The sequence below is a fragment of the Petromyzon marinus genome, chromosome 37 (assembly GCF_048934315.1).
Source record: "Petromyzon marinus isolate PM22_M1 ecotype Great Lakes invasive population chromosome 37, UKy_Petmar_22M1.pri1.0, whole genome shotgun sequence".
In the NCBI taxonomy this organism is placed as follows: Eukaryota; Metazoa; Chordata; class Hyperoartia; order Petromyzontiformes; family Petromyzontidae; genus Petromyzon; species Petromyzon marinus.
In genome coordinates, this window is record NC_133703.1 from 13,354,911 (window position 1) to 13,367,001 (window position 12,091).

The window sequence follows — 12,091 nt, forward strand, 5'->3', positions numbered from 1 at the left end:
TGTGCAGGAAGGACCAGGACAGACTTCCATTACAACGAGCGGTCTCCCAGGGCCAAACTCCGCATGCGGGTCGAGAGGAACATGAGCGAGGAGAGATGGAACACTTATTATTCTGGGCTTCCTTCACTTGTGACCCCAGTTTAATCACAGGCCGCTCGCACCCAAATATATGAACTCAGGATCTCTTTGATTCTTGAGCCACCCGGCTTGCTTGATCAGGCCGGTATTTAATGGTGCAAACACTCCCCCCCCCCTCCCCCATTGTGCCCAATGGTGGCCCACGTGAGGTCCTGTGTGGGCCCCCCCACTTGAGGCCTGTGTGAGGCCCGCTGCGGGAGGCCCGCGTGAGCCCCCCCCCCCGCCCCGTGTGAGGGGCCCCCTGTATGAAGCCCTCACCATCTTGACCCTGCGCACTTCCTGTTCGAGCTCGGCCTCGCGCGTGCGCGTGTTGTACTCCTGCAGGCCCGAGGAGGCGCTGCGCCCTCGCCCGCCACGCTCCATCTCCAGGCGGAAGAGCTGCAGGTGCTCCAGCTCACGCCGAAGGTCCTCGATCAGCTGCGGTGCGCCGCACGGGAGAGGGAGGGGGAAAAAATACAACCAAATATTGATTTGCGTGGTCGCTTATTTTGTGGCCCCTTTACAACAATGGCTGCCCACACCCGACAGCTGACAGCTCGTGTAACACGACCGATGACGTCACCAAGCCCCGTCCGTCACCTCCCGCCCAGCGGCATGCGTAGGAACAGAGGGGAGACTTCCCCCCTCCCACCCCCCAACTATTGTCGTGTTATTTGACGAGAGCCAACAATCGGTGATCGATCGCTTGGCTCATCGGACGTACGAGCTCTACACAGTAGGGGACGCTCTGGAGCGGAGTTCTTTCACTGTCGTGACTCAATCCGTGGGCGAATTAACCGTGCCTGTGAAAAAAATTATACGAATAGAAAAGTCTACGTTCCACACCAATTTCCCTCCCCTGATGTTCACGGTGGCTCCATTGTTAGCTGCTTCTGCTCGTGACTCAGTAAGTTTAAACTAAGAAATCATGCAGTGTTTCTTACAAGTTACAAGCGCTTTGCTTCACCCATCTGTTAGTTTTATCTGAGTCACCCCTCTCCCCACATTACCCTGGACAATGGAGCAGTAACTATTTTCTATGGGGCTGCAGAATAAAGCCCCCATGTGCCGGTGGGCCCTGCAACATCATCAGTCGCGTGCACGCCGGACGCAGGGGAGGTAGCGCGGCACCACCGTCGTCGCGCCCCTAATCTCAACTCTCGTCACGTCGTCACGTGGCGCCCCTCGTCACGTGATGCCCCTCGTCACGTGGCGCCCCTCGTCACGTCGTCACGTGGTGCCCCTCGTCGAGTGACGAGGGGCCAGAGGCGGAGACTCCCCGGCTCTGCGTGCGCCCCATTTAGCTCGTTAGCTGCCGCCAGTCAGGGGGATTGTGGGAGGGAGGCGTGGTCACGCGGCGGACGACGGCAAACCTCCTGCGTGGCTTCCCTCTCCTTCTGGAACTCGTGCCGGTCGCGCTTCATCTTGTCCGAGAGCTTCTTGCTCAAGTCCATCTCGTCCTTCACGCGCAGCACGAGGTCCTCCAGACGCTCCTCCAGACGCGTCTTCTCCTGGAGACGCCACGGTGGTGGGGTGGGAGCGGGTGGGGGGGGGGGTGAGCAGATACGGGGCGAGGGATTGAGAAAAATGATCGTCTCTACCCCAGCAGCATTCACTGCGAGGTTACTGATGTCCCGGAGACAATCCTTCAAATGAAATCGGTAAGCACTGCACGGTGTTGGCGCCCTCGTATTCGTGCTCGGCTATCACAAAGGCGTTTTGTTTCACAGGCGGGTAAGGTCGATCAGAGAGGGGCGATGTTCCTGTGCGGTTCTACCTAATTAACTTATCTTTCGGCTATTTTTTTCGCCATTCGCCAAATTTAGATCGAGACGTCGCCAACACATTTTTCCCCCCAACAACGTCACGGCATCTTTAATGCGCACTGTGAAGCAGATGGTGTGTGGTTATGCACAGTTTGCATGTTGAACTTCTTTTGCACCGTACGTATCCAAGCGTGAGAATCGGAGGCGAGTTAATTGTGAGCTGGTAAATGACGAAAGGGGAGTTCTCTGCGGAGAAAGCAATCGCCATTGTATTTTTGGGGGTGGGACTCTTAAAACTGTTTTTAACCGCGTGATTTCACCGGCAGCCGGTATATTTACATCGTTGCCCACCGCAGCAATGAAGCGGCAAACGAGAGCTCACCTCTTCAAGTTTCTCTATCTGCGTCTTCAGTCGCGGCACCGTGGTCTGAAACGCCTCGTTTTCCTCCTCCACCAGGAGCAGCCTGGGCACACGCACACACACACACGGCACTTATGGCCACGGTGGCGGCACAAGCTTGCGATGCGGGCAGCGCCCGGCGCAAACATGGCCCCGCGCTGCGCAGCGTAGCGCCCACAATGCACTGCGTGACTACCATAATGCACTGCATGCGTGGCTTCCACAATGCACTGTGTCATGACATAGCCAGGGCTATGGACGTACTCTAACTGTGACCGGACGCGCGAGGACTCCACCAAGACCCAGGATCTTCGCGGTGGGCGCGGAGGGGGTGGGGGGGGGGGTGCTCGTACTGAAGCTGCTCAGATGCCGCACCGTGCGGAGTTGCCTTCAATGCCAGATTTTTAAACGTGAACGTGTACATCTAAATGAACAGTAGCGTGACCGAACCACAGAGAGGTGCATGCTTGGAATTCCACTGAGACAGGAAGAGGAACACACGGATGAGAGAAAGCCAGAGACGTCAAAGTGACGGAAAATTAAGCAGGTCTGGGGAGGACACGTCTCTGGGAGTGAAGTGACCAGCGACCAAAGCTAACAATAGAGTGGCAGACAATTGAGGGAAACATAACAGAATGGACGTAAACCGCGGAGATGTATCAATGAAATCGTCTCGTGCGCAGGTGCTAGAAGGGACCACTAAGGATGGCGATGGCTTGGGGAGGCTTTCATCCAGCAGCGCATAGATCACGGTTGCTGCTGTACTGTCGACGACGACGACGATGGAGGAATCGATGGCCCCCCCGCATAGCGACGAGCGAGCGAGTGAGCGGCACCTGTTGGCGAGCGTCTCCATCTGGGCATTCTTCTCGCGAGCGAGCCGTGTCGTCTGCTCGCGGTGACGCCGTGCATCCTCCTCCAGCCGCTCCTCGCCACGCACCTCGGTGTCCTTGAGCTGCTCCTCCAGCTCGTGGATCCTGCCGCAAACGTACCACGGGATTAGCCGCCACCACCGCAGCCACCGCCGCGTGCATGAGTGAGTGTGTGAGTGAATGCATGAGTGAGTGCGTGAGTGCGTGAGAGAGTGAGCGAGTGCGTGAGTGAGTACGTGAGTGCATGAGTGACTGCGTGAGCGAGTGCGTGAGTCGGTGAGTGAGTGTGTGTGTGAGTGCGTAAGAGAGTGCGTGAGTGTGTGAGCGAGTACGTGCGTGCATGAATGAGTGTGTGAGTGCATGAGTGCGTGAGAGAGTGCGTGAGTGCGTGAGTGAGTGCGTGAGTGAGTGCGTGAGAGAGTGCGTGAGTGAGTACGTGAGAGAGTGCGTGAGTGAGTACGTGAGTGAGTGCGTGAGAGAGTGCATGAGTGCGTCAGTGCGTGAGTGAGTGCGTGAGTGAGTGCGTGAGAGAGTGCGTGAGTGAGTGCGTGAGTGAGTGCGTGAGAGAGTGCGTGAGAGAGTGCGTGAGTGAGTGCGTGAGTACGTGAGTGCATGAGTCGGTGAGTGTGTGAGAGAGTGCGTGAGTGAGTGCGTGAGTGCGTGAGTGAGTACGTGAGTGCATGAGTCGGTGAGTGTGTGAGAGAGTGCGTGAGAGAGTGCGTGAGAGAGTGCGTGAGTGAGTGCGTGAGTGCGTGAGTGAGTACGTGAGTGCATGAGTCGGTGAGTGTGTGAGAGAGTGCGTGAGAGAGTGCGTGAGAGAGTGCGTGAGTGAGTGCGTGAGTGCGTGAGTGAGTACGTGAGTGCATGAGTCGGTGAGTGTGTGAGAGAGTGCGTGAGAGAGTGCGTGAGAGAGTGCGTGAGTGAGTGCGTGAGTGAGTGCGTGAGTGCGTGAGTGCATGAGTCGGTGAGTGTGTGAGAGAGTGCGTGAGAGAGTGCGTGAGTGTGTGAGTGAGTGTGTGAGTGCGTGAGTGAGTACGTGAGTGCGTGAGTCGGTGAGTGCGTGAGAGAGTGCGTGAGAGAGTGCGTGAGTGTGTGAGTGAGTACGTGCGTGCATGAATGAGTGTGTGAATGAGTGCATGAGAGTGCGTGAGTGAGTACGTGAGTGCATGAGTGCGTGAGTCAGTGAGTGCGTGCGTGCGTGCACGGCGCGGCGCGCACCTGTGCACTAGGTGCAGGTTCTCCTGCTTGAGCTTGCTCTGCAGGTCGCAGTTGGCCACCGTGTCATTCTCCAGCTCCAGCACCTTCTTCTCCAGCATGCTCACCTGGCACACGGCACGCGGGGTGTCATCATCGACAACCACGACGAGGAGGAGCAGGCGTGACTGGGCAGTGCCGACGACGGCGGTGAACATGATGAGTGATGATGACAATGATGAAGATGTTCATAATGAGAACAATTATAGCAATCGCGTTCCCCGAGGCGGTGGCGACGGGCGAGGTGCCATGACCCCCGTTTGGCAGCCTGTCGGGGAGATGACTTCAAGCGACCCACCAGCAATCGAACGTCTTTCACACCGTATGTAGCCAACCGCACGTAGACAATGCGTCTAGTTTGTATCATACGAATTAAGCTCAAGGCAGCATCGCTCGGGGGAGAGATGCTGTAGCCAAGGGGGTGGGTACGAGATGAAACTGATTCTGAGGCGAGGATTAAAAGCCTCGTCGGTTGCGTGTTCATTGCAGCTTCCACGTATCCCCTCAGTGCAGCTGTTCGATGCAGGAGCTGTTCAGTGCAGCTTCCACGTACCCAATCGACTGCAGCTCCTCCGTGCAGCATACATCGCTCCATTCCTGCTTCTATTAACATTTGTGGTGCCGCCTCAGCCCCGAGACCCGGTCCCCCCACTCCCCTCCCACCCCCTCCATCCCCTCCCACCGCAACCTCATTTAGCCCACGCATCCTCCACCCCCGATTTGTAAAATTCTGGTGCCACCCAGGGTCAGGAATGCCGATGAGGGTCGTTGGGGCCGTCGCGTCGTGAAGGCCGTGAGGGCAGCTGGGCCGTGAGGGCCGCTGGGCCACTGGGCCGCGAGGGCCGCGAGGGCCGCGAGGTCACGAGGCCACGAGGTCACGAGGTCACGAGGGTGTGCGTGGCGCTCACCTTCTCCCCGATGTCGGGGCCGCCCAGGTCCAGGCTCTCCGTGTAGAGGTCCTCTGTGCTGCCCGCCGCGCTGCTCAGCGAGCTGTGGTTCAGCAGCTGCCTGTGGGGGATTCGTCAGCGTCGGGGATCGTCGGCGGCACCGCCTTCACACGTTGTCCACCGGATTAACATCTCACGTAGTGCGCTTTATTTGTCGTCTTTTTCCCCCATCATTTCTCTTTGGTCATTCTTTGCTCCGATTCCCATTTGCTTCTATTGGCCATATCAGTTTATTTTTGTCACCAGAAGTATTTTATTGAAGGAAATAAAAACCAGGGGAAGGCGCAGCGTGCGGTCAGACAGGGTTGGGTGGAGTTAAGCGCGGGGGGGGGGGGGGGTGGTGAAGCGGAATGGAGCAACTCCACCTAAGTGGAAGAGACAAAGTGGAGTGGAGACGCTTTGGTGAGTGCAGTGGGGGAGGTCAACGAGGCTGTTAGGGGCCGTGTGTGTGCCGTGTGTATAAAAAACATAAACTATAAGGTGCACTGAGCTATGTAGCTCTTTTTCAGAAATGACCTGACCACAAATGATAGTTCAACAAGGTGGCTTATCACGTGGAAATGTATAGCAGCCAAATACTCGAAACGCGTGTTGATTCTAAATATGGAGGGAAAACCCGGAGCACCTGGAGAAAAATCCACACGACCACGGGGAGAGAGCCATGCAACCTCCAAATATACAGCAGGTGTCAAGGTAGGATTCGAACCCACGACCTCCTGTGTACCAGGCGAGGGAGATAAGATCTCACCACCGCAGCACTCCTTTAACATCACCATCATCATTATTGACGTCATCGTTGTGATCATCATCAAAGTCAGTATCATCAACAACATCATCATAACCATCAGACCATCATGGTCAACATCATCACCGATTCTCTAATCGTCCCATTCAGTTTGGACACAGAAGAGCGGGAAGGATAACCCGCTTACTCAGCAGCTGCGTGCGAGTCTCTGCAGCTTGTCCTGATGGCTGAACTCAGCCGCCAGGGTTTGACCATGCGAATGGTGTGCCCCTGCGATGGAATGAAGCAACGTACACAACGCATTGCCATTCCAACCTGCAGTGTGACTCCATGTGCCACTGAAAGGGGAATATTAGCCCAAATGTGGAGCGCAAGGACTCAAGTTTTGAAATCATCCAGCATTAATGCGAGGATTGAAAGCTGAGGCCAATCAATGTTCGAGGTCCGTGAGCCTCCTCTCAAAGTGCTGCTTACACGTCTTAACCTCGTCGGCTTCCGCGTCTTAACCTCATCGGTTTCCGCGTTTTAACCTCGTCTGCTTCCGTGTCTTAACCTCGTCGGCTTCCGCATCTTAACCTCATCGGTTTCCGCGTCTTAACCTCATCGGTTTCCGCGTCTTAACCTCGCCGGCTTCCGCGTCTTAACCTCATCGGCTTCCGCGTCTTAACTTCGTCGGCTTCTAAACTTCTGTGTCGGAAGCGCGCGCTTTCGCGTGCTAAAACCCAGAAGCAGTCCTCTCACCTGGCAAATGCATTCGTAGATATCCTCCGATTGGGGCTGAAAAAGAGAACAAAGGCACCGCAAATCAGTGGGTGCAGCCGGGAGGAGCTGAACAAGGGCCGACCGCAAGCCAACGGTCGCTGGTCTGCTCTTCGGTCCCAATGTCACAACGGTTAAAGGCCCCCCCCCCTCCCCTCCGGAGTAAAGAGGCGAACGCAGGACGCGGCTCTCGCTCAGACACAGGGCCGATCGGCACGGAACGATCCCTCCCGTCGCAGGCCGACACGTGCCGCCACTCACCCTCTCGTGTGCCGTGCCGGCTTTTATAAGTGCTCGTGAGCAGCACTTGCCCCAAAGGTCTGTTAACGGTTATACGGGGATTCTTTGTTGAGTACCCAATGCTATAAGTAAAAACATCGCCACTCGGGAGATAAAGGCGGCCGGGTGTGGCGTTGGACCCAGGAGGAGACTCTACAGATGTTTTGATTCTTTTACATTTGCTCACAGATGAGCAACACTTGCAGCATCTCCACAGCCAGGCAAGGGTGGTCTAATTGGAGCAGGACACGAGACGGCACTAGGCCGGCCAATTAGTGGCGAGCGTGGAGCTAACGAGCCGTGGAGGAGTGCCGCTCACGCCGAGACCCCAACGTGCCGAGTAGAGAAGCCAGGACCACTTTAAATTCCAGCCGCAACTCCACTTGGCCGATTGAATATTGTAAAAGTTACAGCTGGAGATCACTGCTGAGTGCTTCGCCGTCTATGGGGAGGAGGCGGCGGGGGGGGGGGCGAACTTCCCCATCGCCCTCCCACTGCACCACCCAAACCACCAGCGCACGCCAAGCGATGAACCTGCACTGGTGTCCATGGGCTGGAGCGGCTTAGAGAGGAGCAATCAGACAGAAAACACCACTTCATTATTTCATTCCTTTACTGGGGGCCTAAGCCATCCACGAAAAACGCCGCTTATTCCAACCGATCGATCAGGATAATTTTGCCGGGCACTGCTGTTGGGTCGCACTGTGGCTCCTTCTTGTGGGGTCAGGGGAAGGCGATGGGGCCGGTGGGGCCGGTGGGGCCGGTGGGGCCGGTGGGGCCGGTGGGACCTGAGGTGGGTACTGGCCACGGGGAGGGCGGTACCTGTGCGCCTCGAGGTGGCGTAGGCGCGCGTCGAGCTGGCGCAGGAGGTCCACGCGGCGGCTGCACTGGCTGCAGTAGAGTGCCAGGCCCGGGCTGGGCGGGAAGAGGCCCAGCCAGCGGCGCTGCGAGCGCTCCGACGGGCTGAGGCCCGAGCGGGGAGGAAGCGGCGGCGAGGGACGGCGGAGGAGAGCGAGAGGCGAGGAGAGGAGGGAAGAGCAGGGGTGAGGGTAGAGGAGAGTTTGAGGAGAGGAGAGAGGCGAGGAGCGGGGGTGCGAGCGAGATAGCGGATGTGGGAAGAGGCCAAGAGTACCCGAGCAGATGCGTGTAGAGGAATGGAGATGCAGATTGAGATGTAAAAAGAGAAGGAGAGAAAAGGGGATGAGATAAGAAGAGGTGACGGGAAGCCAGGTGAGGTGAGAGCAGGGAGGAAGGCAAGGAGGCGCCAGGCAGGAAACGGGGACAAGCAGCAGGGGAGAGCAGAGGAAGCCGCGGCAGAGAAAAATCACCATGGCAGCGTGGATTGATCCACAATCACGAAGAATCCACACGCGGTCGCTCGATTAGCAGATCGGCGCTTGATCTAGACAACAGCGAAGAGTGCGCAGGGGCGAAGCCTCGCACCGGAGGCCCTGCGGATCGCGGCCACGGGGGGGTGATGCAGGGGGGTGACGCGGTGGGATGACGCGGGGTGGTGGGGGGGGTGACACGGGGGGAGTGACGCGGGGGTACCTGGTGGGCACGGAGCCGGCAGGCGCATCCAGGAAGGCGCCGCCCTGGCGCTCGCTGTGTGGCTCGGACACGAAGTCGCTCTCGTCGCCTTCGCCGTAGTCCTCAAAGTGCTCCTCCTCGCTGGGCCCCGCGTGGGACACTGAGCGCTGGGGGGTGCTGCTCACGCCGGGGAACACCGCACCGCTCGCTACTGCTCGGTGCAACTAGGTACCGCTAGGTACCGCTCAACACCACTCGGCACCGCTCGGTACCACTCAGCACAGCTCAGCACCGTACCGCGCCAGTGTAACTGTCATGCAGTGGTGGCTGAGTGGCTCAGGGTTCATCGACGCCGAGCCAGCACCACTGAGAGCCTGAAACTGACTCCTCGAGTGTGGCGAGTTGATTGGTTCGGTCCATTCACAAATGACTTCACACATAATTTGGCCAAATGTGTATTCTGCAGTCAGGCATCGTGGGAATGTCCCCCCCCCCCAGTGTGGAAATAAAGGTCACAGGAAGAGAGCCCTTCCAGTGACCCCTGCTAGAGGAAAGAGTGAACCTCCCCACTGGCTTAGGATGGTCAATAGAGTGTCAACATAATTCAATTCGAATGTACGTAGCAACTCAATGTGACTGCATCTTCAGACACCGTACAGAAACAGTCAGCGTGTTCATTTCATAGATTGAAAAGAAATTCTTTAGAATGGTTTCGCGTGTTTCGTTTATTGTCCTTCCCCCGCACCTCTGATTAACGTGGTTGGCTACGCATGGCGCGAAAGAAGTTGACCATACATACATGGACAGAAAAACACCGTCAGTCATAGGCAGGAGGAGCGGAAGGCTTGAGCCTAGAATTATAACAGGGGCGGGGAGTCAACAGCACGGACGGGTAGGGGAAGGGAGATCCGGAACCAGGGGGTCGACATTGGAGAGCAAGCACCGAGGCGAGAGCGTGTAAAAATTCCCGACTCGCCATCACGGCCTCTCGCGGTTCGCCTCGTGTGTCCACCGCGGAGTGACCGTCACCGTTCGTTTCATTTCCATGCGAAACCATGGCTCAGTGCAGTCGTGCGCGTGCTATCTATTCATCGGTAATAATCCCTTCGACGTAAGATTATTACCGCGTGGCTTTTAGGGGATTTTTTTTTCATCCTGAAAATAAATAAAAGAGCATCGTGCAGTTTTTGGTGGAAGGGGTTGGAGGCAAACCAGGAGATCGCTGCGATGCAATTTCTAATATTTATTTTGGACCCAACTCATGACGTGACCCTGCTCAGACTCCTGAATAAATCGTCCAAATCTGCTGGCCGGTGGTAAGTGGGGAACGGATGATGGGCAGCCTGTGTCCTCAAGATCCCACCGTCTTATTATGACGCGCTTCTCTACCTCACATTGAGAATTTTCTAAAAACGACGAGCAAATTCATTAACGCTGCTGGCAGTCGGCAGCACCGAAATTAAGTGGCGAGCGCAACGGGGCTGGAGAATGAAACCCCCCTAACGCTACGGCGAGAGCACAAAATTATGACAATTTGCACACGATGGTCTGGCACGAGGGGATGCGCAAAATGCGAAATTACACGCGGCAACCGTGACAGTCTAATATCCACCACACTCGCACGCGCAGAGCAAGACCAACATTTGACAGCCAAGCGACCGAAAAGGACTGGACTTCCCAAATTGTACATTAGCAAGCCTCTTCATATTAGTCCTCTTCCATGAATTAACACGACGGGGTTAATATCCGGCGGACCGCGTACTCGCGGATTTACAATGTTCTTAATGAGACTGACCGCGTTGTTTGCTTGGGTGGGGGGGGGACCGAGAACAGCCCCCCCCCCACCCGCTTCTCTGTGCGAGGGCGCCACGCTCAATCCGTTTCACACCGGCGGCGAGATCGCGCCCGGGCCCTCATCGGTCACCACGGCGATGCCACGGAATTTGAGACATTTGCGTCCTACACGAGTGGGTCATTAGCTCGGGATACCGTGGTAAGTACCGCATGTAAAACACACATCGCCATTCCAATTCACTTTGCTATTATTATTTTGCTATTAAGAGCGGTAACGTCGCAACAGCGAAGACGTGGAATCAGCGGTAATGCATTCGCTGCTTCATGCAGAGGCTCACGGTTAGAATTCAATGGCTGCCCTGGTAATTATCGCAACGTCTCATGCCGTGATGGCACAACGTGCCATCCGCTTCACGGTGGATGTTAAAGATCCCCCGACATCATCTGCAAGAGAAGGACATTGTGTGCCGGCTGTCAGGGTAAATACATTTGCCAAATGACCAAAATTGGGATTCTACAGAGCAATCATCTTCTCCCCATACTGGCAGACGAATGCCCCAGGTTGATCATGCAAATAAGACAATCCTGGTCTCTTGAGTTCTCACCCGGTTATATCAAATAAACCTGAATCTTGAACTTAATTTGGTGAAATGAGATTTATTAAAATATACATTCTTTGCAGCAAATGGGATAGGAAGGACATACAATGTAAACGTCCTTCCAAAAACGCTACCCTGCTCACGGACAGGATTAACCCTTTCCCATTCCGATGACGTATGGACGTGTGCGACGTGTACGTCATCAGTTTTTCTTCAGATCCCATTCCGATGACTTATGTGTACGTAGACATACATCATAGATTCTGTTCCGATGACATATCATTCCGTTCCGATGATGTAAGTCGGAACGGAATTGGAAGTACAAGGCGATGCTGGAGGGCATGTGGCACAGTTTGGTGCCAGCTGTCATAAAGTTGCAGTCGTGTCTCTAAAGTTATCTGCGGTGAGTACAAACAGCGGCACTATGCTTCTCTAAAATAACATTAACACTAACTACTCGCACATTCTGAGATTCAGCAGTGAACAAGACACCCACCCTGTAATTTGCAGACGTCTCGGAACAGGAGTTAAAATGCACGCGTTCCCGAAGTTTAAGTAGACAGTCCGTCCAGTGACAGACAGAGGTGAGAATTCATAATAAACATTTATTATGAAAAATATTGGTCGCAAAAGCCTCCTGTGTTAAACTGAGAGGTGAGAATGCTGTTAAGAGACTGCTCGGTCACTCTGTTTAAAGAAGCCATCGTACAATTCGCCAACTCTAGCAAAATCGCCTGATGAAGCTGGTTGTTGTAATCACCAGTGAAACCTCACGGTAGTTGAGTTGTATGCGTTGTAAGTTTAGTCTCCAACACACCGTTGTGCTGAAGTGGTAACTCATTGTACGTTTTTTTGACGTGACAAACCTTACTCATTGGCTGTGTCGAGTGGCTGCCGGATTTAATGACAAAAATCCACACGACCACGGGGTGAGAGACACCACAAACTCCACAAATACAGGCGTCAGAATTGGGATCAAATCCAGGACCTCCTGCATTCCAGGCGAGGTAGTTAACATCTCGCCACCTT

At 55.4% G+C, this 12,091-nt stretch overlaps 1 protein-coding gene across 4 annotated transcripts in view; it reads right to left on the reverse strand.

Moving 5' to 3' along the window:
* RAB11FIP4 (RAB11 family interacting protein 4) overlaps window positions 1–12,091 on the reverse strand; it is a 72,327-nt gene that overhangs the window by 6,105 nt on the left and 54,131 nt on the right. For 3 of the 4 annotated variants that reach the window (XM_032967364.2, XM_076072311.1, XM_076072312.1), the window contains 9 exons: window positions 8,691–8,846; window positions 7,962–8,102; window positions 6,843–6,878; window positions 5,318–5,417; window positions 4,374–4,477; window positions 3,120–3,260; window positions 2,266–2,347; window positions 1,491–1,628; window positions 397–555 (listed from right to left, as the gene is read on the reverse strand). In XM_032967364.2, coding sequence (XP_032823255.2) covers window positions 397–555; window positions 1,491–1,628; window positions 2,266–2,347; window positions 3,120–3,260; window positions 4,374–4,477; window positions 5,318–5,417; window positions 6,843–6,878; window positions 7,962–8,102; window positions 8,691–8,846 — 1,057 coding nt within the window. The remainder of the gene's footprint in view (window positions 1–396; window positions 556–1,490; window positions 1,629–2,265; window positions 2,348–3,119; window positions 3,261–4,373; window positions 4,478–5,317; window positions 5,418–6,842; window positions 6,879–7,961; window positions 8,103–8,690; window positions 8,847–12,091) is intronic. The other variant, XM_032967366.2, reaches the window with a different exon arrangement.